This window comes from Mobula hypostoma, chromosome 3, assembly GCF_963921235.1.
Source record: "Mobula hypostoma chromosome 3, sMobHyp1.1, whole genome shotgun sequence".
In the NCBI taxonomy this organism is placed as follows: domain Eukaryota; kingdom Metazoa; phylum Chordata; class Chondrichthyes; order Myliobatiformes; family Myliobatidae; genus Mobula; species Mobula hypostoma.
In genome coordinates this window covers 80,480,387-80,506,779 of record NC_086099.1, presented here as the reverse complement: position 1 = coordinate 80,506,779, position 26,393 = coordinate 80,480,387, and the positions used below count along the sequence as shown (strand labels likewise).

Here is a 26,393-nt window from a genome sequence, read left to right as displayed (position 1 = left end):
TAAATATTCTATGTAAGTTATAGAGTAACCACTATAGTAATAAACAAAGAACAAAAATCTTAGACTTATAAAAAAAAAACCTTCATCGCACGGTAGTAAAAGGTTTACTTTAAAGAAAAACACCAGAGAGAAAAAAAACTGGTGCTGGAAGCACCAGACACAAATTAAGAGAGGGTGTCTGTATCAGATGGGAAATTATCATCCAAAAAGCTTTGAGCGGCAGTTGTAGAATGGAAGACACGACGATTTCCATCGGGAAGAGAGATTCTGAGACGTGCAGGGTACAATAGTGCCGGTTTGAGATTTTTTTGATAGCATTCCGACATTAGAGGTTTAAAAGTCAGTCGTTCCTTCATCACTTCAGGACTGTAGTCTTGAACTATCCCAAAGGAATGCTGACGATACTTGATCATCCCTTGTCGACGAGCAGTCTGGAGAAGCTGTTCTTTAACATTAACATAATAGAAACGAAGAATAACTGGTCTGGGTTTGGAAACAGCCGCTACCGACTTTATCCACGGTATACGATGGGTGCGGTCGAGTAATGGAGGATCGTTGGGAAAAACTGAACCGAACGAATCCTTTTAAAAGTTGAGCAAAGAATATTGCAGGATCTCCAACCTCAACGTCCTCGGGTAAGCCAATTAAACGTAAATTTTGTCTTCTCGATCGATTCTCAAGATCAATAACTTTGGATTTAAGTTGTTGGAGCTGTTTAGCAGTCGAAGCTAGATTCTTCTCTAAGATCTCAACTTTTGTATCCGTCTTCTGAGATTTAGTATCCAGCTCAGAGATTTTTGCATCGTGTTTTTGAACATCAGAATTCAGGGATTTCAAAGAATCCATGATTGATTTTAAATCTTCATTGAGGCTTTGACGATGTTGTTCAAATTGACCAGTTAAACTTTCAGATAATTTTATCCGATGCTGCTCAAACATTTCCTCCAAACACTTCATCATAACTTCGTAAGTTAATTCCGTTTGTTTAGAGTCACCTTTCTTCTTTCCTCCGTTCCCATCAGCGTCTTTCCCATCTTTGGTTTTAGATCTCGTACTCATTTCTTTAAGCTCAAAAGTTGCAGTTGACAAAAGGAAATCAATTAGTCAGTAAATCAGGGAGATAAAGTAAGTCTTCTGGTGTACTTAAAGTTGATTAGATCAAGGAGATCATAGGTTAAAAAGGATAACTGGAATGGAGCGAAGCCAGAGAGACGACCTCATTCCATGAGCGCTCCCTGCAGAATCTCCAGGCAATCTTCTTATATGAGCCCTTTTCTTCAGCTGGGGGCATGAATCCAATGTTCACTCTCATAGAACGGACAATCCCATTTGGATGTTGAGACCATTTCCCTTCCATTAGTTCCAGGTTTAGTTTTAGCTTTACTTCACACAGTGGCCACAGGAGTGGCAATGCTGTTTCCTTTAGCCTTGGAATGAAATTGTGGCTTAGTTTTGTTTATACCTTTGCTTATTGCCAGTGATGTAGAATCCTGTATATTCCCAGACAGCGGGTATGTAGTAGTCTTTACTTGCTTCTCAATAAAATCAATGTCTGTGAAAGTAATCTTAAAAGTTTCCTTTCCTGAAGTTCATAGACCACCATTTTTCATATATCCCTAAGCATATATGCATTTTCTTTATGACAGTCAACATATTGGCAGACATGTCCAGCTGACACATGTACTGCACTTCTTCCATGACATTGCACAGCCTCCAAGAAAAAGACTTATCTTGAAGAGCTTTCATGTCTTTAGATTTGATAAGTATGCAAAAAAAGAGCCCTTTGCATGTAGGCAGGTGTGATTTTACCTTACATTACCAAAACATTCCTGTAATAAAGCCTTAGCTTTTAGATATCCTTCCTTAGAGTCAACATGCTGACAACTTCGGACAAGTTCACTATGGCGACCTCTAGTGTACTGTTCAAGGAAATAGAGGCAGTCACTATAGCTGTTAGTTTTGCCTTCAACACTGATTTGAAAAGCCCTCATGAATGCATGATACTGCAATGGACCTCCATCAAAGATTTGACTCTCTCTTTTAGACAAAGATGAAGTGCCTTGCTGTTGTACCAATAAGATTATATCATTTTGCTTTCTCATAATATCAATAGTACTATTTTCATCTTTAACATTTAAAACATGAGTGTTTCCATGCTCTAAGTTAATGTCTGCATGAGCACTTTGAACAGTTAAATAAGATGTGGGTTCAGAGTGTCTCATTCATGCAGTCTGAGAGTAAGCACCCTGAACTACCTCTTGGGGGTCTTATACATGTATCCCAAACATTTGAGGAACAAATTAATCAACTTTGACTTTGAGTGTTTTTGTTTTCCTCTGTGCCTCTTCAATATAGGAACTCACTCCTGCCGCAACACTTTCAGTACTTGCCACACTTAAAGCCCTTAGCACATTAACTTTGGTTACCTGTGCGGCATTTTCTTTCTGCAACAGAAGCTGCTGCTTCCTTTTCCATAGCTGTTCCTCCTGCTCTTCCAGAATGCTTGTCCTTCAATAATTGCTGATATGTGATTAATGCAGCTAAATTAGCCTCTTCTTCATTAGCCTGTGATTTAATGCATGCAGTGGAGGTATTAGATGCAGAAGATTCTCCACCTGCAGCAGAACTTCGAGTCCTGACATTTGACACAGTGTTGCTCAGTCTATGTCATCCTGTAGATCCTCTGCTATATGCATGGTCAAAACATGCCTTGGAATTTGAGATACATTGTCTAATGGAAGGTGAGAAGTGTATTTATTTGTTGCAGCAACATGACCTTCAATATAACTTGTTTGGTTCAGCAATTGATTCGCATCCCGTGTAAATGCACTACCATAGCGATTAATGCTTGAAAAACCTCTATTTTGGTTTTCCTGCTTAAGCTTGGAAAGTAATGAGATTAGTTTGTGATGTTGCTTTGCAACAGCTTCATATAGATTGATTGAATCCTCAAAATGAGATTGCGCTTGTAAGGCATTTTCTTTAATTTGCATAAGATCCTTAACTGATGGTATTAAACCTTTAATTTTGTTCACATTCGTTTCATACTCCTTTTGAAGACTTTTGATTAGATTAGCCTTAGCTTTAATTTCATTAACCCAATTGCAGGGTTACTGGTGCCAGTTCCATGCTTCAATACACTCATGTTACTTTTGTTAGTTGCCAGGCTCATTGCTTGTAACACTGGTGATATTCGATTGAATAAATAGTCAACAAGCAAACTGTCTGTGCATCCACAGCAATTAAACCAGATCGAACAAGCAGCCTTCAATTCAAATGTCGGCAACCGGAATATTTCAGCACTTCAATAAAACAAAGCAACGGACCCTCAGGCAAATACCATGTGATCGAGCAATGGTCCCCAATGGACAGGCAGCGCAGACCATTCAAAACTGTGTTCAAACCACAAATGCACAGTATGAATTTTAAAAAAGGTCATTTACTTGCTGTAAGCTGCTCCAGTTTTGCCAATAGGTGCAAGGCAATTCTTCACAGTAGACTGGTGTTCATTTGGTATAACTTTTTTTTGACAAAATGTAATAGTTACTTCAAAACAAATCAAAACCACTGAGGGGCTAAGCTATAAGATCGACACTGTATGACACGCTTCCAAAATAACGAAGTTCCAAAAAGATACTTATGAAATCAGAGATGAAAAAAGAACTAAAACTAGATTACTGATATAGCATTCAAATCAGTGAAGTAACAAAGTTAGCAGTGGAACTAACATATTTAGCGAAGTTAGTGTTCCAATAATGTCCCAATTAGCATAACTAAGTGGTCAAACTAAATTAACGTAACTAACCATCAACAAAAAATATTATTGTCCCTAGCTCAACCACTTTCCATTAGGCTAAATTAAACAACTAACTATCACCCCCAACCCACGTCAGATTACCATAGTAAATGCACCATAAAGTACAATACAGACAGAAAATTGATACGTGGTCTACAAGGTCATAAAGAGAGTTTTTGGCACATTGGCTTTCATAAATCAGGGGATTGAGTTACTGGAGTTAGTATGTTTTGCTGAAGTTGTGTAAGACATTGGTGAGGCTGAATTTGGAGTGTTGTGTGTAGTTGTGGTCATCTGCCTACAGGATATGTATCAATATGCTTGAGAAAGTTTACAAGAGTTTTACTGAGACTGGAGGACCTAGATTATAGGGAAAGGTTGAATAGGTTAGAACAAATTATTGCCTGGAACACAGGAGAATAAGGAACTGTACAGAATTAAGAGTGAATACACGCAGGCATTTTTCTTTCTGGTTTGGTGAGTCACAAGTTTGGGGTGAAAGGTGAAATATTTAAGAGTACTGTTGATGTCCTTTGAAATTCTCTGCAGTAGGATGTTTTGTCCACTTTCCAAGATGAGATTGAGTGAGATTTGTGCATTGTGAGTAAAGATTATTGGGATAGAATTAAAAATTGTAATTTATGGTAGAAACTCAACCATTACTTTATGGAATGTAGCAGACTGGGAGTTTCTACAACCTATCCTTGCTCCTAACTTTTTTTTTAACTCCCTTCTATCCCTGATTTCTCAAGCATGTCTACAGTAACCAGGAAATACAAGAGAGAATGCAGGTGCTAGAAATCCTGGAGTAATACACAAGTCTAGAGGAACATATCTGGTTTATTTCCCTCCATAGTTGCTGCCTGAGCTGCTGAGTTCCTATAGTATATTGTGTGTATCTACAGTAGCCACCTATGGTGAGATGTTTCTCACCGTAATATTCATTTACATGCCAGATTCTTAGTCACCTGCAGCATGGTCGTAAATGATAGCAGCATTCTGGTGTTGTGACTCCTGCATCACCTTAACAAAGCTGCCTACTTAACCATGTTTCTTTTATCATGTACCCATCCATCAGTGTGGTCCTTGCCTGACATTCGCTAGGCCTATTTTTATACCTTTGTCTTGGAGCACACTAGAAAAATGCGCAAAGGAAAATATTACCTACTGATTGGGTTAGGTCAAGAAGAATGGGCGCAGGCTCTGACACTCTAGTTATGCTTAAGCATGGTGTAAACCTGATGGGTGTATCACTTGATATTATGCTGTTGATTTGAAGTACTTAATGAAGATTTGTTGTTCGTTTAAAATGCTACATGGCTACGTGAATTGATGAATTCTTCTAGGTGATTCCAAACTCAGCTATTCTTTCGGTCTCATTGTGTCACATTTTCTTTTCGCTTGTCTTCTCTATCGCTCTTGTGCATATTACCTATGGAGGGAATTAATTCTCTGGTCAGTTTCTTTATCAGCTCATACAACTTCGTCTGCTGTAAATTCCATCTTATCCCAGTTACCATCCATGTTTCAGGATTTTGTCTGCTGTTCTGCTTTCTGTTTGAAATTTCTTTTTAAAAGTCTTTTTGAACTATAAGTTTCTGAATATCCTAGTTCTGGTTGTTGGGACATCCTTCTGCAGACTTGTTCAGTCATTCCCTTGCTAATTACATTTCTTGCCTGACGTTCTAATCCCTAGTAAAGTACACAAATTTGAAATGACCGAAATGTGCAATGGATCCTCTCTCCTTATGTGTTTCGCTCTTGAACTTTTACCCCGTGCCTTCTGATACTCCTTAGGTACACATTTCAGAACTTTTCCTTAGTACATTTTCTTCACAATCATATATTATTCATTTATTTATAGTTCTTTGTCAAAAATCTCATTATGCTTTTCTTAATAAGTATTTGTCCTTGTGATACATTTTCTGTACTGTTGGTCTGTTTTATTATGTTTGAGGTTGAAGTTGAAATGAGTAGAAAATTCATGATATTGCTCCTTTTTCTACAACTGTATAGATTGTTTCTGTACTTTAGAGTCACGTGGTGGGTAATATCACTTCTATAACTGGAAGCAAAATTGTTACTGATTTCTGGAAATGTTCATTAAAAACTAACAGCTGAATGAATTGCTTACTTTGCTAGTGTGGTTTCGGGACAGGGGTTCAGCTGAAGAAATAGTAGCAAAATGACTTGCATTCCTAAATAAGGAAGATGACTCATTTTAGATTGTTAAGAATGCACTAAGGAAGTGAAAGTAGACAGTCAATTGATGCAATAACCTACTTAGAATGAACATGGTTTGGAATATGAACTAGCAATTGAACTTCATTTAAACCGTTACTTTTCTGCTGTCTGCACTGGTTGTAAATGAAAAATGAAGAAAATTCCCCTGTTACTCATTTTAATTGTTTTCTAAGTAAAGTTAACAATCTTTATCATAATTATAGAGCATATTTAATGCTTAGTTTTATTTTTCAAGGCAACTTGCAGTTACACAAGTAGTTCTTCTAAATCCATGATGAATCAAAGTGTTTCACTTAATTAAGGATTTCTGAAGTATAGTGACAGCTTACACTCTCATTGTAGTTCCCTGGTTCTATTCTTTTTCCTTCAATCATAGGCTAAAACATGAGCTGGTTTCTCTTCTCACTTTAGTGCTTTTTGGTACCCAGATTTTTTTTCGTCTTTCACAAGAATTCATATTCAACCAATTCAAGTGAACCTAATATTCTATGCTGATGTAAACAAAAAAGGATTGTAAGGGGGAAAAAGTTGGGCTAATCAAGGAGTAACAAGAAAGTCAGTCCAAGTGGTGGAGGGCATTATGCTATTTATCTTTTTCCTACTTGAGTGTTACTGGCAGGGCTGCTGTTTATTGTTTATCCCTAACTGCTCTTGGAAAGGTGCTGATGAGGCTCCTCCTACAACCACTGCAATCCTTCTGGTGAAGCTGTTACCTCTATACTGTTTGTTGTAACGTGGATGAAATTACCGGAGAGACAGTCACTGGTAGATACAAAGCAGCTTCTTTATTTGACACAACAAGGTACAGTAGGCATCTTACGGATGGAGATGCTTTCCGCAGAAAGGTCTGCTAGCTCAGTGTGGGTTCGATATTTATATGCTAAACACAAAGGCAATCACTACTTTAAAAAGTTACAAACAATGCATAGACAATGCTTCCTTTTGAAGTTGCATACAAACATCACACCTTCGGATTTCATCTTTTCCTTCTGACGCCAACCTGTCTGGGTTGGTATCCATAGCCTTTAGTTCAATCCACAATACATTTATTTGGAATTTCCCGTGCTAACATAGAAGACAATTAATATTTATAATGTATAGGTGATACTGTCTTCGAAACTACAGCATCAGGCACCAGAAGCTTCTGGTATTTACACCTTTTAGGAAGCCCATTGTGGTGGACTCAATCCACAGTCCTTTGTCAAACAGTTAAAATAGAAGTCTGGTGGCCAAAGTCATTTAAGTGTTAACAAATCATCTACCTAAAAAGAAATCCGCTCTAACACTGTTGTGTGGGCATTTTGGGATATAGACCCTGTAGTAGAGAAAGAAAGGTAATTATATTTCCAATCAGGGTAGTATGTGCTGTCATTGCAGTTGCTCTTGTCCTTGGTGCTAGAAATGTTAGAGATGCCAAGGTAAGCAACTGCGATCCATTTTGTAGATGGTACATGTTATAGTTACTCTGCACTAGTTGAGAAGGAAATTAATTTTAGAGTGGTAGATGTCTACCAAAAAACTCAATTGTTTACTCATGCATGGTGCTGAATGTTGTGGGAGCTACACGCAACCAGGCAAATGGAGAATATTCCACTATCTGTACTGTTAACAGTATCATTAAAGATTTGAAGCATCAGAAAGCAAGTCATTTTGTGCAGGCTGTCTAAGCTCTGAACCTGTCTTTCTGTTCAGTTGAGTTTCTGGTTAATAAAGACCACACACCCCCCAAGATAGTGATGAGTATAACCTTGAAATGGTAACACCATGAATGTCAGGGGCATTGGTTGTACTCCACTACATTGGGGGTTCTCAGGACCACTGTTTTTCTTTGTGCAATGATTTTGGTGTATGGTGCATGATTTCTAAATTTGTCTGTGACAGAAAACTCAGGGGTAGTGAACTGGGAATAAGACTAATTGATGGTAATTGATTTCAAGGATATTTAAATACGCCATTGGAATGGGTAGATCAGTGGCAGACAAAATTGAATATTAAATGCTGCATTTAATTTTGGTTAGAAAGAATCAAGCAATATAGAAGACACAAGATTTTACAGGTGTTGGAAATGTCGGGAAATCTTGAGTACACACAAAATGCTGGAGGAACTCAGCAGGTCGGACAGCATCAATGACAATACCTTTTGGATCCTGATGAGTCTTGACCCAAAACATCCACTCTTTACTTCCCTCCATGGAGTCTGCCTGAACTGCTGAGTTCCTCCAACAAGAAGCAATACAAAACTGCTCGGCACAATTTTCAAAGTAGTACAAAAAAAACTCCAGTAGAATAGGTACATTATTTAGCAGAGTTGGTGATGAAAGTGATTCATTTAAAATAACATGGCATCTTGGACTTGATATAGCCATACAAGAGCAAGGAAGTCCTGATGCAACTTCATAAAACATTACTAAAGACAGGCAGTGGCACCTCTGCCACAATTATCCTCAACACTGGTACTCAATGAAGCTGTGTCCACTGCTCCCCACTCCACTTCCTGTACAGTCATGACTGCCAATGCCAGATTCTGGTCTAACCCCATTTATAGGTTTGTGGATGGTACAACTACAATGGACTGTATCTCAAATAGCAATGAATTGGTGTACAGGAAGATGTAAGAGCCTAGTAGCATGGTATTATGATAATAACAAGATTTCCCTCAACGTTAGCAAAACATATGAGCTGCTCATTGACTTCAGAAAGTGGGTGGTGGTGCACATGCTCTTGTTCACATTAATGGTGCTGAGGTTGAGAGAGTTCAAGTTTGCAGGAGTGAATATAGTCAATATTTGGTCCTCATCCAACCTTGTAGACACCACAGCCAAGAAATTTCACCAGCTCCTCTACTTCCTCAGGAGGCTAAAGAAATTTTGAATATGTCCTTTTACCTTCAATGTTTAATCAATACACCATAGAAAATATGCTATGTGGATACATCATAGCTTAGTATGGCAACTGCTCTTCCCAAGACCACAAAGCACTACAGAGAGTTGTGAACACAGCTCAGTACATCATAGAAAGCAGCCTCCCCTCCGTCTACACTTGTTGCTGCCTCAGTAAAGCAGAGAACATAATCAAAAACTCCAGCCACCTTGGACATCTTTCTTGCAGACACAGATGCTGGAAGTTTGGGGAAACCTTGGGCCACACACAATTCTAAAGGAGCTCAGCAGGTCAGGCAGCGTCTATGGAGGGGTATAAACAGTATACGTTTTGGGCTAAGACTCTTTCAGGTCCTGATGAAGGATCTTGACCCAAAACATTGACACTTTATTTTCCCCCAAAGATGCTCCCTGACCTGCTGAGTTCCTCCAGCGGGAAGCAATATAAGTTGGTAGGCAAGTTTCTCCAAGAGAATTGAGGATCTTCCCCTTCCTAAAGCATGTAATACCAGGCTTAAGATAGATAGATAGATGTACTTTATTAATCCCGAGAGAAATTTGGTTTCGTTACAGCCGCACCAACCAAGAATAGAGCGTAAATATAGCAATACAAAAAAAAACCCCAACAATCAAACAACAAAATGCAGGACTTCCGGTAGCGCTCATGGAGTGAAGTCGCGTTCTTGACTCGCTCCATTACCTCTGAGTTTTTTCTCTCTATGGTCAGCTATACTTTAATTAACTATTAAGGCATCAATTTTTACAATACTTTGAATTAAACTGAATTCTCTGACAATTGGATGATACTGAGATCGGCTATGTCTAAGAACGGGAAAGACGGCAAGGATGGTAAACCTCCGGTTAAACCGAAAGCTACGGATCTCCCTCCGACTGAATCACTGGTGACTTTGAAAGCTATATCGGAGTTAATTCAGAGGGAAATTTCAACCTCTGTTAGGGAGATGATTCGTACAGAAATTATGGGCTCTGTTAAAGACCTGATTCATATGGAAATCTCAACTAAGTTCCAGAAAATTGCCGATTTAATTGATAAGATGCAAACATGTATTGCGGAACATCAGTCGGCTATATCTGGTCTTCAAAAATCCGCGCAACAAAGTGAGCTTAAGATGGGGAAAGTCGAAGAAACAATTAATGTAATGAAGAAGAAACTTGACTTTTTGACTTTTAAAAACTCTGACTTGGAATCTAGAATGCGACGGCAGAATTTACGAATGATTGGCGTCAGGGAAGCCGTGGAAGCTAACAACCCTATGAAATATTTCTCCCAACTTTTAAAAGATGCATTCCCTACTGTATTTCCTGACCAACCACCGCTACTGGATCGTGTTCACAGAATCCCATCATACTCGTCTAGGTCAGATAGACCTAGGCATGTTATCTTACGTTTTCATTACTTTCAAGACAAGGAGAGACTGTTTCGATTCGCTCGATCTAAAGGTTTCATTGATTTTTCGGATCTTAAGTTCCGATTCGTGGAAGATTTCAGTAAACCAATCTGGGACCAACGGGTCCGTTACAGATCCGTGATGTCGGAATTCTATAAGATGGATTTAAGACCAGCGCTGCTGTACCCTGCACGTCTAAGGATTCGCATGTTAGATGGAGCTCTTCGTTTTTTTGATTCTCCATCGGATGCCCAGAGTTATCTGGATCAACTTTCATCTTCAACATCTTAATTGCCTTTTTTTAATTTTCTCCGTTGATCGGAGGCTGTGAATTGGTTGGTTTTAACTTTTCTGTGCCCTATTTGGGCAGAAAAGTTTACTTTCGATTTCTTAATATGGCTGCTAAACTTTCTTTTTAACTGCGTCATTTCTTTCTTTTCCCAGGGGATTCTGGGTGGTTACTTCCCTTTTGTCATCTTACGTATTTCCTGTGCGGCCTTAAATTTTGTAGTTTTTTTTAAATTTTATTCTGTTTTGCTTTTTATAATCATTTTATGTTAATAATCCTATTTTTTTTGTTGCTGTGTCTATTCATGAGTTTGAGGTTTATTGTGGTTTTTTTTTAATATATACTTTCCGGCTTTTGTTCTGTTCTGTGTGTATTTTAATTGAGCTAACTTTTTTTTACTTATTTTTTTTACTGTTTTACAATTAGCTGATCCTTTTCATATTTATACCTTTTTTTTAGGGAGCGTATACCGGAAGTCATGGGGGTAGTTTTAGCGCTTGCTTCTTTCTGGCGGGTCTGCTTTAGATTTCGCCTTGGGGTCCTGGGGTGGGGGGCGGTGGGAGGGGCTTCACGTTTTAGTTTGTTTCTCTTTGGGCTATATACATTATTGAAGTATTGGTTGCGTCCTTTTCCCCGGTATCTTTTGTATGTTCTGTTTCCTCTCCGGGTTTGTGGGTCGCGCCTATTGTCAATCCTCCTTGTTATGGGTTGACTTTAGGATTTATGGAGTCTATTATTAATTTTGTCTCCTGGAATACTAATGGTCTTAATCATCCTATTAAAAGGAAAAAAGTTTTTAAAGTGTTCCGGAGACTTAAAGCACAAATTTTATTTTTACAAGAGACCCATGTACGGAGGGGGGACAGACTACGTTTTTTCAAATTTTGGAAGGGACAACAATTTCATTCGAACTCCAATGCTAAGATTCGAGGCGTCTCTATTTTTATAGACTCCTCAGTTACTTTTATACAACAGGATATTATCTCTGATCCGAATGGTAGATTTTTATTGGTTAGTGGTTTATTATTTAATAAAAAAGTAGTTTTGGTTAATGTTTATGCTCCTAATATGGATTGTCCGGAATTTTATAAATCATTGTTTGATCAGTTTCCGAATTTGAACGAGTTTTCATTGATTTGGGGCGGAGATCTTAATACCTGTTTATCTCCAGCTTTGGACCGTTCGGCTCCTTTACGGACTTTACCTAATAAATCTGCAAATTTGATTAATTTTTTCCTTTCTGATTCTGGGTCGACGGACATTTGGCGTTTTCTGCATCCTCAGGAAAAAGATTTTTCCTTCTTTTCACATGTTCATCATTCCTATTCAAGAATTGATTATTTTTTCATTGATTCTCGTCTCATTCCTTCAGTGATTAAATGTGATTATGATTCTATAACCATTTCGGATCATGCTCCACTTAAGCTTTCTATTAAAATTATGGCCAATATACCAAACAATAGACAATGGCGTTTTAATTCGCTGTTGCTTCAGGACTCGGACTTTGTTAATTTTATGAATGAACAGATTGAGCTTTTTTTTACAATTAACCATACAGAAGATATTTCGGTTAACACTCTTTGGGACACTTTTAAAGCCTATATTCGGGGTCAGATTATTTCGTATTCCGTTGCTTTGAGGAAGAAACAGAAGCAGGAGGAGATGGTAATTGTGGACAAGATTAAAGAAATTGATAAGAAATATGTTATGGCTCCTTCTGAGGAGCTATACAAACAAAGAACTGAACTTCAAATGGAACACAGTTTACTACTCTCGTCCTCGATTGTAAACCAATTAAAGAAAACAAGAAGTGATTTTTATGTTCACAGTGATAAAATTGGCAAGCTGCTGGCTAATCAATTGAAATCTAATTATGTTAAATCTCAAATCAATCAGATTTATAACCAAAATGATCGATTGATATTGGATCATGTGGGGATTAATCAAACCTTTTGTGATTTTTATTCTTCTTTATATCAGAGTCTCCTCGAGATTCTAAATATATGAATGATTTTTTAGATAAGTTAGACTTCCCTCTGATTTCACAGGATATGTCTTCTTTATTAGATACTTCCATTACAATGGATGAGATTAAGAAGGTTATTTTTTCTATGAATCTGGGGAAAGCTCCTGGCCCTGATGGGTTTACCGTTGAATTTTATAAATGTTTTGCTTCTTTATTGATTCCTTGGCTCTATAAGGTTTTTGAGGCTTCTTTGAAACTTGGTAAACTTCCGGAATCTTTTAATAGAGCATCAATTTCTTTAATACTAAAGAAGGATAAAGACCCTGCTCAATGTGCATCTTATAGACCAATATCTTTATTAAATGTTGATTCTAAAGTTTTTTCTAAGTTATTAGCAAATAGACTAGAAAAAGTACTTCCTTCTATTATTTCGGAAGACCAAACGGGTTTTATTAAAGGTCGTTACTCTTTTTATAATATTCGTACATTGTTAAATATCGTTTATACTCCCTCACAAAATGTTCCTGAGTGTGTTATTTCTTTAGATGCCGAGAAAGCTTTTGATAGAGTAGAATGGCCTTATTTATTTAAGGTGCTTGAAATGTTTAATTTTAGCTTGAAATTTATATCCTGGATTAAACTGTTATATCACTCCCCTGTAGCCTCGGTTCGTACTAACTCCTTAAACTCACCTTTTTTTCCTCTCTTTCGTGGTACTCGACAAGGCTGTCCTCTTAGTCCCCTATTATTTGATATTGCATTAGAACCTCTTGCAATTGCTATTCGAGAATCTTCAAATATTACTGGGATAACTCGGGGATTAAAGTCCCATAAATTATCACTCTATGCTGATGATTTACTTTTATATATTTCTAATCCTGAGAGATCCATTCCTGCTGTTTTAGAGTTATTAGCACAATTTGGTCTTTTCTCAGGTTATAAATTAAATCTTAGTAAGAGTGAACTTTTTCCGATTAATAAACATCTTCCCTTATATTATAAATTTCCATTTAAATTGATTAATAATTACTTTTCATATCTTGGGATTAAAATTACTTGTAAACATAAAGATTTATTTAAGACTAACTTTTTACCATTAATAGACCATATTACTCAACTTTCATCTAAATGGTTTCCCTTATATTTAACTTTGATTGGTCGTATTAATGCAGTTAAGATGTTTTTTTTGCCAAAATTTTTATATGTGTTTCAGGCATTACCAATTTTCGTTCCCAAATCTTTTTTTGATAAAGTTGACTCTAAAATTTCTTCATTTATTTGGCAGAATAAGAATCCGAGACTGGGTAAAATACATTTACAGAAAGCTAAGAGAGATGGAGGTTTAGCATTACCTAACTTTAGATTTTATTATTGGGCTATTAATATTCGACATATGAAATTTTGGTTACTTGACCGGGACATACTATCTATTCCTAAATGGGTAGCATTGGAATTACAATCTGTTCAGGGTTATACACTTGGTTCTATTTTAGGTTCCTCTCTTCCTTTTGATTCGAAACGTCTTAAGCAGGTCTCTAACCCGATAGTTAAATATGCTTTGCGCATTTGGTTTCAATTCAGAAAATTTTTTGATCTTAATCAATTCGGGTTAGCGATTCCTATTTTAGGTAACATATTTTTTCCTCCCTCTTTTACGGATCGCGCTTTTCAAACTTGGAAGACTAAGGGTATTTTACGGTTTTTGGATTTATTTTTAGATGGTTCCCTTATGTCTTTTGAACAATTATCTAATAAATATAACTTATCAAGAATACATTTTTTTAGATATTTACAAGTTAGAAATTTCCTAAGTACTATACTTTCTTCCTTTCCAATGCTTCCTCCTATATATATTTTAGATTCGATAATTAACCTTAATCCATGTCAGAAAGGTGCATCGGCTATGATTTATAATATTATTATGAAACTTAGGAAAGCTCCATTTGATAAGATTAGGGTAGATTGGGAACAGGAATTGGGGCTTACCATTTCTGTGGATGATTGGGGGCAGATTTTACAATTAGTTAATACTTCCTCTATTTGTGCTAAACATTCCCTAATTCAATTTAAAGTGGTTCATAGAGCACATATGTCCAAAGATAAGTTAGCGCGTTTTTACTCGCATATTAATCCTTTCTGTGATAGATGTTCGGGGCAGATAGCCTCTTTAACTCATATGTTTTGGTCTTGCCCTACTTTGGAAACTTTTTGGAGAGATATTTTCAATATTATTTCTAAGGTATTAAATATAGATATCTCTCCTCACCCTATTACTGCTATCTTTGGACTACCTAAAATTTCTAGTAATCTTTCCCCTTCAGCCCGTAGAATGATTGCATTTCTTACTTTAATGGCGAAAAGATGTATTTTACAACATTGGAAAGAGCTTAATGCTCCAACTACCTTTTTTTGGTTTTCTCAGACGATTTTATGTTTGAATCTGGAGAAAATTAGAAGTAACCTTTATGATTCTTCATTTAAATTTGAACAGATTTGGGGACCTTTTATTCGATATTTTCATTTAATGTAATATTTACCCTTCTTGTTTTTTCTTCACTGTTTTAATGGAGGTCGGGATTGAGGACGTGATTTTAAGTTTAACTCTGTTTGGTTTCAAGTTAGCCCATTGCTTTGCTTTGCTTTTAGTTAGTTGCACAGTGGGTTTTTTTTTTGGGGTTTTTTTTTCTTTTTTTTTCCATTGACATATATAAAATCTAGTATACTATTATGTTATCTTGGTTTCTTATGCTTAAATTACATTGTTTGTAGTATTTTCTTTTTGGTATTGTTATCTTTTGGAATTTTATTATACTTTAACATTGTATTAATGTTTATATGGCTTACCTTTTTTGTATACTTACTCAATAAAAAGATTTAAAAAGAAAGAAAGAAAAAGCAAAACTATGCCAGATGGAAAATAAGTCCAGGCCCAGTCTATTGGCTCAGGGTGTCTGACCCTCCACGGGAGGAGCTGCACATTTGATGGCCACAGGCAGGAACGACCTCCCGTGCCGCTAAGTGTTGTATCACGGTGGAATGTGGCCGAAGTCCAACAGTAAAAAGTTCAATATCCAGTCCGCAAACACGTTCCTTGATCGTGATGTACCCCGGATTGCACCATCCGTTGTTGGCCAGATCAGTAAGCACCCCACTCCTTCATGCTTAGCGCTCTCGATGCTCTTCTGGTCAGGCGGAACGGTATTACCCACCAAAGTCCTCTACTCCATAAGTCTCTGTTGTCTCGACCCGGTCCTCTTTCTTCGGCTTTGTGATCCCTCTCTGCATCCTCTGTGTTTTCCTCCGGATTTCAGCAGGGGTGTCTGCCACTCTGTTCGCTAAGCCAGCCGGAATTTGCTGGTCCGTGGAATACACAATGCGACCTTGCTTCTGTCCCACGTGTCGGGATGTAACCATTTCCAGCGCTAAAGAAAACCCAAATAAAACTCTCTCTACCAGCATATTAGAGAGGGTGCAGCTTCAACGTGTTACCTTTCCATCTTACTGTTTGAAGACTATTGAATAGTTCTCTGGTGTGTTAAGTTGGATTCTTGACTTCAGCCTGTCTTGTTTATGACCTTGTACCTTAGTGTCTGCTGGCACTGCACTTTTTCTAACTACAGGTATAAAACTTTATTCTGCATTCAGTTATTTGTCCTTGTACGACTTCAGTACATTGTCATAAATTATTCTGAATGAATAGTATACAAGACAAGTGTTTCACTGTCCTTGATACATGCAACAATAATGAACAAATTTATTGCAATCAGAAGGGATCTGGGTTAAGTATCCAAAAGAGAGAATCTGTTTCATGTGTAGGAAAGGGTGGATTATGGTTCCAGCTCTTGCTCTTAAAGCCAGCACAGATTTGACAGGCTGAATAGCCTCCTTTCATGCTTCAACCATTGACTTTTATCGTTTCTTGCATGGTATCATTAAATTTTCCATAAACAAACAGCTCTATCTCACCACTTCACAACATTCTGCCATCACACAGTTAATAAAAGTCTGTACAGCATCTTGTACTTCATGGATAGAAATGTGGTGCTGCTAAGTTTTGGAATTAGTTTACCGGACTGAAGGCAATATATTTGGTCCCTGCTGTAGACTTAATTGCCCATCCTCTTTCTATGTGATGTCTGAGGTTAACCCATTAAGATTCAAAATTATATTGACACTACCTGCTCCAGCTTCGTGCTATTGCCTCACTCCGCCTGTACCTCCTCTCCTATTGAAACCCATATTTATGTTATCTGTAGGTCTAATGCACTTCCTGACAACATTGCTCTTTCTACCTACTGTAAATGTGGAACATCACAAAATATCCATGACCTAACTCTTGCAGAATCTATTCACTGCATGTGGTTTTTGACGGACATTAGCTCCATTTTTTTTTCAGTTCTGTAACCCTACAAGGTGTTGTGCATCTCCATTACTATTCTATTAACATTAACCATTTTAATTCTTACACTAGAGGTGGCCATGCCTTCAGTTCACAACAATCCAGATTCTTGAATTTTATCTTATTTCTTTTTGAGAAGGCCAATGCTCGAATCTCTCCTATTAATTTCTTAATAGTTCAGTTGGGTGATTCCTCTCAAATAGCTACATCAATTATCTATCCTAACTGGTATTCACATTTATTGTTTAATCAAATTTTTATAAAAGGACGTATTTGAGGTGGAAACTGCAGGGAAGCATGCCCATTCTGTCTTCCTTTTTGAATTCTTGACTGATAACTAAAGCTTTATCCGAAGCGTTGATAGTTCTCCAAATTAAATCAATGTGTAAGTTGATCGTCATGTTTTCATTTTTGCTTTATTTAAATAGCTTCATACAGATTTGGTTTTCTGATAATTTTAGGTATTGTAACTTTAATACAAGTGTCATGTCTACTCCAACCCTGTATGTTTCATTTCATCAATGGTACACAAGTTTTGGTCGAACCCTTGCAGTACGGTTCAAAGTCACTTAAGTTTATTCATATAGCAATTTTTTTCTGGAAATTGAGTGAAGATTCAAAATAAGCTTTTGCTTTTATTTTTTTTAGGAAATGATTTTGTTTTTAGTGCTATAATTGCATAATTTTGCAAGCTTTCTACGTGCTAATATCAATAGATATTCTCTATAACAAGCTTTCATTGTTTGAGTAACTTCAAAATTATGACTATGATGCAGAGGCAACGTTAGCCATCAGTTAGTCAGTTAGTCAGATTAGCCATCCCCTTCATCCCTGTACTTACACAGGCCTGAATACAAATGTGAGTAGAGAGCAATCAAGAATTCTTGTACACATTCAGCAGGCATGCAAATAGAGCCATCCCAAAGAAGCTCCAAAGATTTCACTGTAAATATAAAGCTTTTATTATTAATTTAGGTTGATGAAACTTGTTAAGTTAGGGAAAGTAAATTAACATAACATTAAAATGTGTTTTAGAATATTCTTCTTCTCAAGCCCCTCACCCTTACTGGGCCATAGACCACCAACAGTAACTCAGAGTCCTCTGTCCTGGGCCAGTCTTTCAAGTTGGCCCCAAGTGTAACCCATTTTATTGGTGTATCTTTCCTTTCCCAGGGTTTCTGTTGGTATTTCTGTAGCACTGAGTTTTTATGGGATGGGGTTGCCCAACCCTCCTCCTTTCGCAACCTGGCTTGGGAACAGCCATGGTGGAGTTATTTTAAGATGCGCTTTCTCATATTTGCATTCTGTTTGATTTCTCATTAGAATGAATGTGCAAGATAGCATGTTATGCTTTTTTAAGTAGTGTTAAAATGAGAATACAGTCTTTGTTGGTTTACTTCTGAATCATTAAAAAATGTCACCATTGGGATTTCCTGATTTAGGTTACAAGAATTCTCAATGGAACGTATATAGCTTGACAATTGCGTATCAAAGATAAAAGCATGAATAATGATGAGGTTATTGCAAGAAATGTACTTAATAGTTGTATTTGGAAAATAATTTTAAAAAATACATGTCCAGATTCTGAATACTCATTTGTCAAATTGGTTTGGTAAAGCAGTGTTCATTGCTTTTTTTTTAATATAATTTTTATTGAATTTTCAGAAAGAATACATGAAAAGATAAAATCTACCCACCCCCCCCTCCCCTTAACCCTCCCCCCCCCCCCCATATATGTAGTCTACCTAAAAGAAAGAAAGAGAAAAAGAGCCGCCTGGGTATTGGAAGGTTTCCACATGCTCCATGGGATTCAAAATAAATTTGGTATAATTATTCGTTATTTTCCCCAAGTAACCAAATTCTTTGTCGGAGCACTTAAATATGACATCCTATCTTTTGTAAATAAGGGCGCCAAATATTCAAGAATGTTAGATAATTATCTCTTAAATTATAAATAATTTTTTCAAGTGGAATAGAACTAGCCATTTCATTATTCCAACGATCCATACTTAAATACGAATCAGATTTCCAAGTAACTGCTATAGTCTTCTTAGCTACTGCCAGTGCAATTTTTATAAATTCTTTCTGATATTTATTCAATTTAAGTTTCGGTTTTATCCCTTCAATATCACCTAATAGAAATAATACAGGGTTATGTGGAAGTTGAATTCCAGTAATTTGTTCCAATAAGATTCTTAAATTTATCCAAAAGGGTTGAATTTTAAAACAAGACCAAGTAGAATGTAAAAAAAGTACCAATTTCTTGATTACACCGAAAACATTTATCAGATAGATTTGAATTTAATCTATTTATTTTTTGTGGTGTAATATATAATTGGTGTAAAAAATTATATTGTACTAATCTAAGTCGAACATTTATTGTATTTGTCATACTGTCCAGACAAAGTCTTGACCAATTTATTTCATCAATATTAATGTTCAGATCTGTTTCCCATTTTTGCTTTGACTTATGGGTTCCTTGTTTAATTGTCTGTTCTTGAATCAAATTATACATACAAGAAATAAATTTTTTAATATTCCCTTTTTGAATTAAAATTTCAATTTCATTAGCTTTTGGCAAAAACATTGTTTGACCCAGCTTACCTATTAAGTAAGCCCTTAACTGAAAGTAGCAAAAGAAAGTATTATTAGATATTTTATATTTATCCTTTAATTGTTCAAATGACATCAATATACCTCACTCAATACAATCTCCTATAAATTTAATCCCTTTTTGGTACCAATTATATAAAAGTTGATTGTCCATTGTAAAAGGAATAAGTCTGTTTCGAAACAAAGGTCTCCTTACTAATAGAGATTTCTGTGTTTCCTTATCAACATTTATCTTATTCCATAGATCAATCAAGTGTGTTAATATAGGAGATTCTTTCTTTTCCCGTATCCATTTAGATTCCCATTTATATATAAAATCTTCAGGTTTATTTTCTCCTATCTTGTCTAGTTCTATTTCAATCCATGCTGGTTTTTGATCATCGAAAAAAGATGCAATAAATCTAAGTTGATTTGCTTTATAGTAATTTTTAAAGTTTGGAAGTTGTAACCCTCCTAACCTAAATTTACATGTCAGTTTTTCCAATGATATTCTTGACATTTTACCTTTCCAAAGAAATTTTCTCACAGATTTATTTAACTCTTGAAAAAATTTCTGTGGCAATTGTATTGGTAATGTTTGAAACAAATACTGTAATCTCGGAAATATATTCATTTTTACAACATTGACTCTACCTACTAATGTTATTGGTAGTATCATCCATTTGTCAAGATCTTCTTGAATTTTTTTCAATAGTGGTAAATAATTAAATTTATATAAATTCTTTACATCACTATCAAGTCTTATACCTAAATACTTTATACCATTTACCGGCCATCTAAATTGGGTTACTAATCGACATTGACTATAGTCTCCTTTAGTAAGAGACAAAATTTCACTTTTATCCCAGTTTATTTTGTAACCTGGTACCTTCCCATATTCATCCAATCTAGAAGATAATTTATGTAACGAATGTTGTGGGTTTGTTAAATAGATCAAAACATCATCGGCAAAAAGATTAATTTTATATTCCTCTTGGTTAACTCTAAAACCCATAATATCTGGATCCAATCTAATTAGTTCTGCTAATGGCTCTATCGCCAATACAAATAGAGCAGGTGATAGTGGACAACCTTGTCTAGTTGACCTTTTTAGCTGAAATGGTGTTGAAATTTGAGAGTTTGTCACTACTTTAGCTTTAGGGTTAGAATTTAAAGTTTTAATCCAATTTATAAAAGATGTTCCTAACCCATATTTTTCTAATACTTTAAATTAAAAATCCCATTCTAATCTATCAAATGCTTTTTCTGCATCCAAAGCTACTACTATACTCTTCTCATCCCTTTTTTGTGCCAAATGAATTATACTGAGTAGCCAAGTTACATTATCTGCCAGTTGTCTATTTTTAATAAATCCTGTTTGATCCATATGTATTAATTTTGGTAAATATTTAGATAATCTATTCAATAAAATTTTTGCTATTATTTTATAATCCGTATTCAATAAAGAGATAGGTCTGTATGATGTTGGTTTCATAGGATCTCTGTCCTTTTTTGGCAATACCATTACAATCGCTGTTGAAAAAGAATCTGGAAGTTTATGTATTTTTTCTGCTTGACGTATTAATTCCATAAAAAGAGGAAATAATAAATCTTTAAATTTTTTTTAAAATTCAGGTGGAAAACCATCTTCTCCTGGAGATTTATTACTTTGAAGTGATCCTAAAGCTTCTTCAACTTCTTTTAATGTAAAAGGCATATCTAATCCCCTCTGTTCTTCCAAATTCAATTTTGGAAGAGAAACTTGTGATAAAAACCTTTCTATCTCATTAACATCGTTTTGGGATTCTGATTGATATAATTCAGAATAAAAATTTTTAAAGGTTTCATTTATTTCAAGAGGTTTATAAGATATTTTATCTGCCCTTGTTCTAATTGCATTTATTGTTTTGGAAGCTTGTTCTGTTTTCAACTGCCAGGCAAGAATTTTATGTGCTCTCTCACCTAACTCATAATACCTTTGTTTAGATCTTATAATTGCTTTTTCCGTTCTATATGTCTGAAGTGTATTATATTGTAACTTCTTATTGACAAGTTGTCTTCGTTTTTCTTCTGACATATATCTTTGTGATTCTTTTTCTATTCTTGTAATCTCTTTTTCCAATAGATCTAGTTCTGCCATATATTCTTTCTTAATTTTAGACGTATAACTTATTATCTGTCCCCTAAGATATGCTTTCATCGCATCCCATAATATAAATTTATCCTCCACTGAATGAAAATTTGTATCCAAAAAAAATTGAATCTGCTTTTTCATAAAATCACAAAAATCTTGACATTTTAATAATATTGAATTAAATCTCCATCTATAAGCCACTTCTTCCTTATCAGCCATTATTATTGTCATTAATAAAGGAGAATGATCTGATAATATTCTTGCTTTGTATTCCATATTTTTCACTCTGTGTTGAATATGCATTGATAATAGAAAAAAATCTATCCTTGAATAAGTTGTATGTTTGTGGGAATAGAACGAATAGTCTCTTTGTTTAGGATTGATTCTTCTCCATATATCAATCAAATTTAAATCTTTCATCAATGATAAAGTTAGATTTACTACCTTCGATTTTATAACAGCCTTGGTTGATCTATCTAAGACTGGGTCTAAGCAAAAATTGAAGTCGCCTCCAATTAATATTTTTTCATGTGCATCCGCCAAATTCAAAAAAGTTTCTTGTATGAATTTTGCATCATTTTCATTTGGTGCATAAATATTCATAAAAGTCCATTTAAAAAGTTGACAATGTATAATCACATATCTCCCCGCAGAATCAGTTATTACATTTTGTATCCTAATTGGTAACGTTTTATTGATCAAAATTGCTACTCCCCTCGCTTTTGAATTAAATGAGGCCGCAACAACATTACCCACCCAATTTCTCTTTAGTTTCTGATGTTCTGTTTCTGTTAGGTGCGTTTCCTGTAAAAAAGCTAAATCTATCTTCATTTTTTTAATATATGTTAAGATTCTTTTTCTTTACACTGGTCCATTAAGCCCATTAACATTAAAACTCAAAAAATTCAATAAATTAGTCATTATTCTTAACAAAGTTACTCCAATCTAAAACATTACTCATCTTCTCAACTCTCATAGTTCCTTGGGGAATCACTTTAAACTTCACCATGATGCTATGTGTTCCCCCCCCAACCTTCCAGACAAAAAGAGAAAAAAAAGATAGAAAAAAAAAGAAAAAACAAAATACCCCCCCACTAATGTTGTGAATGAAAAGGTACACAACACTACCCCCTCCATTTTACGGGTCGCGGCAAAAGCCACGCTTGCACACATGATTAACGTAGCAATCGATCAGTGCTTCTTCCAGCTCCCCCGCAACAAAAAAAGTTATATATATATAAACAAAATTAGTATTATTATTCCCAGCTAATTTCCTCCAGTATTAACCTTTCTTACCCCCTCATATAATTAATACTATATTTATACATTCATCCAGCTTCAAAAATCCAACAAATCCATTCTTAAACCCAATCTTCATCTTCAATCTATCTCCCTCTCCTGAGTTTGTTCTTGTATCTGGTGAATATTCAGAGAATCTTGCACAAACTGCTCTGCTTTCTGGTAGTCATCAAAAAATCTTTTTTCTCCACCAGACAAAAAAATCTTCAAAGTTGCAGGATAACGTAGTATAAATTGATATCCATGCTCCCATAGGGTTTTTTTCACTGGATTAAACTTCTTCCTTTTCTTCAAAAGTTCGTAACTTATATCAGGGTAGAAAAAAACTCTTTTCCCTTTAATTATCAATGACCCTTTTCTATCTTTGGCAGCTCGAACAGCCGCCTGTAGAATCCTTTCCTTGTCTTGAAATCTTAAGAATTTTATTAAAATCGATCGTGGATATTGGTCATCTTTTGGTTTTGGTCTTAAAGCTCTATGTGCCCGCTCAATTTCAATTGATCGAGCCTCCTCTCCCATTTGCAAAGCCTCCGGGATCCATCTTTGGAAAAATTCTATTGGCTTATCTCCTTCCATACCTTCTGCAAGACCAACAATTTTTATATTATTACGTCTACTGAAATTTTCCAACATGTCCACTTTCTCCAAGAGTCGGTTTCTTTCCGAGTTCCAGACAAGCAAATCATTTTCTGTTTTTTCCACTCTATCATTCATAAGCCCCATTTCTCTTTCCATCTTCTGAAGCTTCTTTTCCATTTTGTCCTGTCTTTCCATAACTTTATTATAGCATCTCTTCGTATCTCTAAGCTCTTCTCTTACTTTCCTTAATTCAGCCGTTGATAGCAATACAGCCTCTCTTATGTCTCTATCATCTCCTTTACTTCCACTTGCTTCCAATTCTTCCTCCTCCTCTTCATCTGTGTTCTTTGCAGAATCCAGTTCTGACTCTGAGTCATTTTCAATTGCAGTGGGTGTCGGTTCTTGTAGTTTGCGTTGTGTCGATTTGCACATGCGCAATTCCGTTGTCTTCTTCGGAGCAACCTCTGCCACCGCCATTGCTCCCTGTTCTAACCTGAGTCCGAGGCTCCATCGTTGCAGTAGGCCCTTTTTTCTTTCCGTCTCGCGGCTGCTTCGCAACAGCAGACTTCTTTTGTTGCGGTTTAGGAGGCATACCGTAAAGTAGTCTTACAAAGTTTATAAATAGTTTTCAAAAAATATTTACCAACTTTGTTTTATTTAAACGGTACTTTACTGATTTGTTGCGGGAGAGCTGAATTTACACGTCTCAATCCCACGTCATCACGTGACGCCCCCCTGTTCATTGCTTAAAAATATTATACAAGACTTGCAATAAATCATATTAAAATGTTTAATACCGTTGACAGTTCAGCTAGTAAAATAATAGCACTTTGAAATAAAACCAGAAAAAGCTAAGAAACTTCACAGGTCAAACATTATCTGTGGATAGAGAAACAATTTTTGTCTCAAGTCTATAACCTTAATCATCTGCAACGAAGATGCAGAATTAAAACTAGTGTACATGTTCTTGCCAAAATGGTATTGCAATTTGTATGTATTTGCATTCAAGAGCTGATAACTATTTGGAAAAGAAGTGTATGAAACACATAAATGTAACTTATGAAATTTGGCAAAAACAGTCAAGACCGGAAGAAATAGCGATGGTGTGGTTGTACTGTAATCTGGATGGAACTTGTGTTCAATATTTTATTTTGAATTGGCTGGTACAAATACTACTTTGGATTCTTAAATTTAGAGGTTTTGGATTTGAGATTTAGAGATATAGCATGGTGACAGGACCTTTTAGCTCAATGAGCCTGTTTCAATCAATTACAACCATGTGATTAATTAACCGAACCCTATCCCCTCAGGTGGGAGCACCCAGAGGAAACTCTCAGTCATGGGGAGAATGTACAGACTCCTTACAATTAGTGGTAGAATTGAACCCAAGTAGCTGGCGCTATAATAACATTTCGCTAACTGCTACACTACCATGACACCTACATTGTCAGTGCAATCATTCAGTTGTGGAATGTGGAACGGCTGACCTTTGTAGCATTTAGTGCACATGCCTTGATGTTCATCAAACCCAAGATTAAGATTTTATACATTGTTGAAAATTCTTAAGAGTGCATTATTTTGCAGATTTTTCTGTCCTCCTCCATGTGTATATCTAATGGGAAGTGGATGGAAAAAAAAGAAAGATCAAATGGAACGAGATGGATGCAATGAGCAGGAATCACAGCCATGTGCATTTATTGGAATTGGAAATAGTGACCAAGAAATGCAGCAACTTAATTTGGAAGGAAAGGTAAGAATTTATGCTGTTTGATCACAAAACGGCAAAAATAATTACATTTCAGGTGTTGATGGATTTGTGTAGTTTTGCTTGTTTGAAATCCTTATCTAATTTTTAAAAAAGTAGTTAGAATTGTACTTCAAGTAAGACTTGAAGTTCAAAATTGTGCATTAAAAGATTCTTGGGTAAAATTTGAGACAAGACATTCAGCACAAGATGAGATGGAATGAGGGTTTTTGACTTCCAGCCTGTAATTTTAATTTCATTAAAAAAACCAAACACAGAATGGTTTAAATGCAAGTTAGAGACTTTCTTAAACTGCTACAATTATTTGGGTGAAGTAAGTTACTTTGAGATCTTTAAGGATCTGTTGAACAACACAAAGGCAAGAGAATGAGAATTTGGCAAGGATTTAATGATCACATAGGGTCCAACATTTTATGTAGCTTTCCAGAATTTTTTACATTAATTGCTTAATTCCACGGGGCGGGGGGAGAAAGGAACATAACATCCAGTCTTTGCTTCCATTTTTGAAAGTAGCTTGTGTGTTTTGCATCTCAATTTTAAGGCTGATTACAACATTTTTTTGCTATATTGCCAGTGTAACTTAAGTTATGTTTATAGAGCTGTTTAGTCCAAATTCACTTTCTAGCTCTTGCTCCACAGCTTTAAGCTGTGGCACATAAAATGCACATCCAAACATTCTTCAAGTGCAATGCATATTTCCGGCTCTAGCACCTCCACTGCATGTGATTTCTTGACTGTTTGCCATGCTTTGGGTGAAAGATTTTCCTACATCTTTTAAGAGGAAACTACAGCAAAGCATTTGATCCATTCTTTACTATAATTAGACAACATTGCAAAGAAATGAGCAAATAGATGGCCGATGAGTTTAATCCGTACAGTTGTGAAGTGATATATTTTGGTTAAAAAGTAAGTACAGGTGTCCCCCACTTTTCGAACGTTCGCTTTATGAAACCTCACTGTTACGAAAGACCTGCATTAGTTACCTGTTTTCACTAACACAAGGTGTTTTCACTGTTACGAAAAGAGGCAGCGCGAAAAAAAG

General features: G+C 35.9%; 1 protein-coding gene across 2 annotated transcripts in view; it reads left to right on the top strand.

The window, feature by feature from the left end:
* rbpjb (recombination signal binding protein for immunoglobulin kappa J region b) overlaps positions 1-26,393 on the top strand; it is a 149,174-nt gene that overhangs the window by 68,608 nt on the left and 54,173 nt on the right. For both annotated transcript variants that reach the window (XM_063043331.1, XM_063043330.1), the window contains one exon: positions 25,171-25,336. In XM_063043331.1, coding sequence (XP_062899401.1) covers positions 25,171-25,336 — 166 coding nt within the window. The remainder of the gene's footprint in view (positions 1-25,170; positions 25,337-26,393) is intronic.